Below are 6,042 nucleotides of genomic sequence, written 5' to 3' on the forward strand. Positions count from 1 at the left end.
GGTACTCTCTCTGTATCTCTGTCTATCTCTGTCTGTCTCTCCCTGTCTCTCTCTGTCTCTTTCCTTTCCCCATCTTCTTCTGGAGGACAAAACACCAAAAAATACCTTGGTTCTTCAACTTTTTTTGTGGCAAAAACGAAGAGAAAAGTCAGAAATGAGAGGAATGACCAGTAACAGTCTTTTTTTTTACTGCTAAGAACTGGAAATCTATGAACCTTCTATCCAGGTCAGGAAAAAGGACTCCAAAGATGTGACCCCTGGTGGCCCCCCTTGCAAATAGCTGTGTTCATCCAAGTGGCAAGCGCTATACAATCTGACCCAAAGTCGAACAAAGCTCCCTCTTCAGGAGACTCCCCTGGAATGAGCAGGGTGCTGCCCGTTAAGCCAACCCCTTCCTCTTGGCATGACACATACGCCCCTTCTGGAGGCCCACCAGAGTCACCTGGAAGAGGAGTCCAAGGCCCCAGTCAGTCCCAGGTCTGAGGCATTTCTGAGGCCTCAGGCAAAGCCTACCTGTGGTTTGTTCCCAAGCCGGGGGGAGGAGAGAACAGTATGGCTCTTGTGGGGGGGAGGCAGCTCCATTCCGGGAGGGGAGCCTCAAGAGGAGGAAAAAGGACTTTCTATTTAGAAGAGGAAGGATGACTCTCCCAGGGAAACACAAATGACTGTGTTGTCTGCGTCCCCAGCACCACGGTCAGCAGCCTCCAACCAGCTGAATGAAGCCAAAGGCCAGGAGCAGTGGGAGGAAGCAACAGAAGCTGGGCAGTCAAGTTCAGGAAGGGCTGGGGGAGAGCAGAAGAGGAGCCCTGGGGGCTCTGTCTCTGACGGTTGTGAACAGCATCTTTAGAGAGCCAGTGGAAAGTCATCGAGGCTGGAATCCCACAAGCCAAAGACCCTAGGGTCCAGGCCAGGGTCCCCCTTTCAGGAAGCAACATGTGAACCCTTTCTGTTTTTTGTGGACCTCTAGTTTGGTCCACAGAGGCCAGGGACCCATGGAATAGGGGTGATCTTCCTGGGCACTAAATGGAAGAACCCCAAGCTTCTGGCCAAGATGTCCAGCCCTCACTGGGGCTGTGGGAGACCTGGGTCTCTCCAGGTGCTCGTCCTCATGCCTCTGCATCCCTCATGCGTATACTATTTCTCATCAGGGCCACCCTCAGGGGAGGCTTCTTTTTCAAGCTGGAGAAGTCAAAATTGGGCTCTAGATAACTGCCAGTAGCCAAGGTGGGCTATTAGAGTCCCCATCATGCAGCCAAGCAACAGACTCATGGAATTAGCTAAGCAAGAACTGAATCATCCGAGGTCATGGAGTCACAGATGGGAGAGGTCCCTTTGATCAATGGCCCGAATGTGTCCCCAGAATATGTCTAGTGCTGATGGTGAAGCCATGCCAACCTTGCCTCATCAGCTCTGGGAAGATCCAGAGCTCAGTCTTCTCCCACCCTCCCCCCGGCTCCAGTCAATAATGTGCTAAATGAAGAGCCAGCAGTCCCTGGCACCCTGTGAGCAGATTGACCCAGAGCCCACATAGCCCAGAATCCCACCATTTGAGAGATCTCTTGGGGTGTTTGGCCTCACTCTGATAAGGTTAAATCTCCTGCCCAGGTCTCGGGGCACTGCTGAAAGCTGGAGAGCATGCAGGAGAATGACCAACATTAGGGGAACAGGACCAGTGGAAGTAGGTAGGGATAACAATTAGGGGAACATGAAAGGGGTCTTCAAGTTCTGAAAGACTGAAGGGGGTGGCTAGGTGGTACAGTGGATAGAGCATGAGCCCTGGAGTCAGGAGGACCTGAGCTCAAATTCAACCTCAGGCACATAATAATTTCCTAGTTGTGTGACCTTGGGCAAGTCACTTAACCCCATTGCCTTGCAAAAAAACAAACAAAAAGACTGAATGGGCAAGCAGAATAGGCGGGTTCTGTCTGGCACCTGAGACTGAGCCAGGACCTACATAGCCTGCAGAGTCTGGATTAGGCTTCAGGAAGCCTTCGCCCAAGTCAGGAGGTATGAACTCCTGCCTGCAATGCCCATATGGGCAGCTGGCATTCTGTGCCATGCTTATCAGTCCCTTTTTCAAGGGATCTCTGGGCAGCTCATCCCCACCAAAACCTTTGGCAAACCATGAGCTCTCCTTAGTATCACCTTCTTCCTAATCCAAGGCATGTTAATGAAGTGCCTTGACAACATAAGACGTGGCTGTCCCCTGTCCTGTGAGACCTGGAGGAAGGGTCAGGCAAGAACTGAAAGGAAAAAGGGATGGGGGCTCTGCCTCAAATGGCCGGCATGAAGTGTGGTGTCAGAAAAGGTGAGACTATCACCATACCCCAGTTTCCTCATCTGTAACATGGGGAGAATCCCCCCTTCTGAGATTCACAATGATGGTGCAGAATGAACAAAATGCCAGCTCTAAACACCTTCATCCCCTCTTCCCCAAAGTCATCCCCCAGCCACAACTTACATAAGCAGCCAGGAGGGTCTTCTGGGCCAGGATGATGGCCAAGTAGAGGCAGGGGGCAGCGAGCAGCATGCTCCCAGCACAGACCAGTGGCTCAGCCTTCGGGGTGTGCTTCTTGTATCTTCTTGCCATCTCTGCCCCTGCGAGGACCCCAACGATCCCTGTCACAACAGTCAGTCCCCCAAAAATCAAGCTGATGAGAGAAGCACAAGAGACTCTATTAGCTGGAGGGTCAGGACAGTGGCCAATCAAGGCTGGGGTGAGGGGCTGCCCATACTGGGAGCAACCTCAGGAAAGGACGTTGAGCCACCCCAAGTCCTGCTTTCTCAGGAGCAGTGGAATGAGGGCTGTATTGGGCCCCTGGACTAGGAGTCAGCCCAATCTCTCATACTTCCTAGGTGATCTTGAACTAGTGATGTTTTAGAAACCATTTTCTCATCTGTAAAATGGGAATCACAATTTATATACCACTGGTTTCACAGGACCATTAGGAGAAGAACCAGTGGAAACATGAGGCTGTGTAGACATCTTTGCCCCCCAGCCTCCTTCCTCATCACACCCCAAGTCAGGTTCTGGACACTGTGCCGGGAAAGCCCTGGAGTGTGAAGGAGAGAACCCTTGGAGACTTCCCCTTCCAGCAACTGCAGGAAACTTGAATATTCCTCCCCCAATTGGAAGAATAAATCCTTTTTCAGTTATAGACACTGACAGCATCCCTGCCCTCCTTTGGGATGACTAGACGGGCACCCCCTTATCTCTGCAGTGTCCATATCCCTCAGACTACACCAGGGGGCAGAGTAAGGCTTCTAGACCCCCATGTCAAGGCTAGAGCACAGTATTGCTCCTGGGAATGCATAGATCCCATGGGCAGACCTCCTTCTCTTCCCAAGAGACACTGTTCAGGAAACTCCCTTCTCTCTCGAAGCCAGGCCCCAAGCTTCCCAGCTTATAGACACTCATTCTTCTTCCCTACTTTCTTGGAAACACATATACAGAGATTCACAATTTCTTGTACAAATCTCTTTCTGGTTCTTCTCTGTTGATTTTTCATTTTGATAAAATTTTAGTTGAAGTTTAATTTAATAAAAAGAAACCCAGAAAGAAAACAGGGGAAAAGGCAAATAGTCATCAAGAGAGCCCCCCAAAGAGGAGAGGCTGCTTCTTTAGTTGGCCAGTTATAATGGACTTCATACCTCCCACCAACACTTCTGGCTCTGATGGAAAGACTCCTTCTAGTACCTCCATTTAAGGAGCTCGCCCAGGCTGGTCAGCTCTTCATGCTCAATTCCTTCTTCCTCCCCCAAATCCCTCTTCCCTATTGACTTTTATATGTTTCTTCTCTCATTAGAATGCAAGCTCCTTGAGGGCAGGGACTATCTTCTCCTCCTCCTCCTCCTCCTCCTTTTTCTTTTTCCTCTTCTTTCTTTTCTTCTTCCTCTTCCTTCTTATTTCTCCTTCCTTCTCACTTATTCTCTCCTCCTCCTCCTCCTTCCTTTCTTCTTCTTTCTCTCTGTTCTCCTTTTCCTCCTTCTCTGTTTTCCTCCTCCTCCACCTCTTTCTCCTTCCTTGTATTTCTGCTCCCAGCGCTTTAGCACAGTGCTTGGCAAACTATGTGCAATTTTAATTAGTGTTTGTTGACTGACTGACTAATCAAAAGGAGTTTCCTGTGTGCCATCAGTCTTCCCAGCGACTCCTCTGTGGCCCTTGTCCTCTACCTTCCTCAGATAGTTGGAAACACCTCGATGTCTTCAGCTCCCCACATACATATGGAAAACCATCCTAACAATAAGAAAGACCCCAAACGACACAGGCTGCTCTTTGGGAGGTTGATGGGGACGTTGTCAATACAGAGATTGTCAGTCTATGCCTAGTCACCCCTCCCCATTTTACAGATAAAGAAGCTGAAGCCCTAAGAGCTAGTGTGAGCTGTCCAAGTTCCACAAGAAGAAAACATTTGAATTCAATAAGGAAGAATGATTTGAACCCAGGCCTTTGGCCCCTGAATCCAGCAAGCATTCCAGTAGAGTACCTCCCACCTTGTGGTCAGACTATGACAAACAAGTGGTGGGTGACACAGGGGTTTGATATCACCCCCTTACCATCAGGCCAGGACTCTGATGGCCTTGCCTCCTCCATAATGTCCTCTTGTGTGAGCTGAGGCACCAGGAGAAGGCTCCTCGAACCCATGACCCCCTCTGAGGTCTTCCTGTCCTTGGCCACAGACTGTCATTGCCCAAATAGAAAGCACAGTGGACTCCCCAAGTGTTCCTTCGGTCTCTGCTCTGTCACAGACCCAGGCCCAGACCTACCATTGGCACACAGCTCCTCCAGGATCTTTGCCAAAGACAACTTCAAATGGGACCAGGAGAGGCAGACACAACCCAACTGTGAGAAACCTACCCCCGGGTGACCCAGGCCTGTCCCCAGTGGCAATGAAGGGGCAGGAATGGGTCTTCGATAAAGGCATTCCTTCTGGAGATGGACACAGCCGTGGTCATCGCTATCTTGGGCCTTGAACCACGCCCCCTGAGTGCCCAGCAGCCTGGCCCCGCTCCCCTCCCCAGCTCATTACCTTGATTTTCTTCACTATCCACGGAGACAGAACTGACATGCCGCCTGGTTAATCATCCTGGGAGAGCTATTCATAGCCATCTGCCGAGGCATCCTCTCCCTCTGGGGCAAGGCCCTGTAGATGCCCCACATCTGCTCTAAGAAGGTCAGCTGATAGAGGAATCACTATGGCTTTCTCTAGAAGCCCACTGTGGGACCCCGGCCTCCAAATCTCACTGGCTCCTCAAGAAGCAAAGCCAATAGGAGCTGGACCATGGGAATGCAGATTCAGACAGAGGACCAGTGTGAACGTGGTCCGGGGCTCATGGATCCTGAGGAAGGGGAGCTGCTCTATTGCTCTTTCTTCCCAAGTCGCCCAGGACTCAACATAAACCAAGGGAACGCCCCTGTTTTAGAAGAGGCTCAAGGAAGAGAGGAGGACCCTGCTAGGTTCTGGCTCAGGAGGAGGGGCACCTCCACAGGACACAAAGAAGAATCCAAGAAGAAAAACCCAGAGGAGATCTGAAGGAGGAGAAGGGGAACACACCAGTAAAGAAAAGTGGTGAGGGCCGTGTGACTCACAACCTCCAAGATGCCCCCTTGGCAAGAAGGAGAGAGCAGGGGCCTCCCTGCCCCGGGCCAGGGCAGCTTTTCTAAGGAAACAGCAGCAAGGATGGGTCTGCTCCATTTCTGACATCTCTCTCCAGACTCCAGGCCCCCTCCCACGGCCCTGGGTCAGGCTTGCTCTTCATGGCCTCCCAAAATGGGCCATTGGCGTGCACTCATCCACGTGCCAGTCTCCATCCTCACTGACCCCCTTGAGCTCCTGAGACTGAACCGGAGTCTCTGAGGGTCTGTCCCTCCTCTCCCTCTTCCTCTAGCCCCACCCCATCTCTCCCACTTGCTCTCCCTTCTCCAAGTCCCTTCATCTCTTCTCGTTGGGTCTCCCCACCTCAGTCTGTCCTCTCTCCCCTCCCCCTCTTCCCCCCTCTATTCTCCCCACACACACACACACAGCCTCTCCTGTTCTCTTT

General features: G+C 51.5%; 1 protein-coding gene across 1 annotated transcript in view; it reads right to left on the reverse strand.

Moving 5' to 3' along the window:
* SPNS3 (SPNS lysolipid transporter 3, sphingosine-1-phosphate (putative)) overlaps nt 1–4,956 on the reverse strand; it is a 51,765-nt gene extending 46,809 nt beyond the window's left edge. The window contains exons 1-2 of the mRNA XM_074192490.1: nt 4,859–4,956; nt 2,462–2,651 (exon numbers count right to left, since the gene is read on the reverse strand). Coding sequence (XP_074048591.1) covers nt 2,462–2,651; nt 4,859–4,956 — 288 coding nt within the window. The remainder of the gene's footprint in view (nt 1–2,461; nt 2,652–4,858) is intronic.
* Between the last annotated feature and the right edge of the window lie 1,086 nt (nt 4,957–6,042).

This window comes from Macrotis lagotis, chromosome 6 (genome assembly GCF_037893015.1).
Source record: "Macrotis lagotis isolate mMagLag1 chromosome 6, bilby.v1.9.chrom.fasta, whole genome shotgun sequence".
Classification (NCBI taxonomy): domain Eukaryota; kingdom Metazoa; phylum Chordata; class Mammalia; order Peramelemorphia; family Peramelidae; genus Macrotis; species Macrotis lagotis.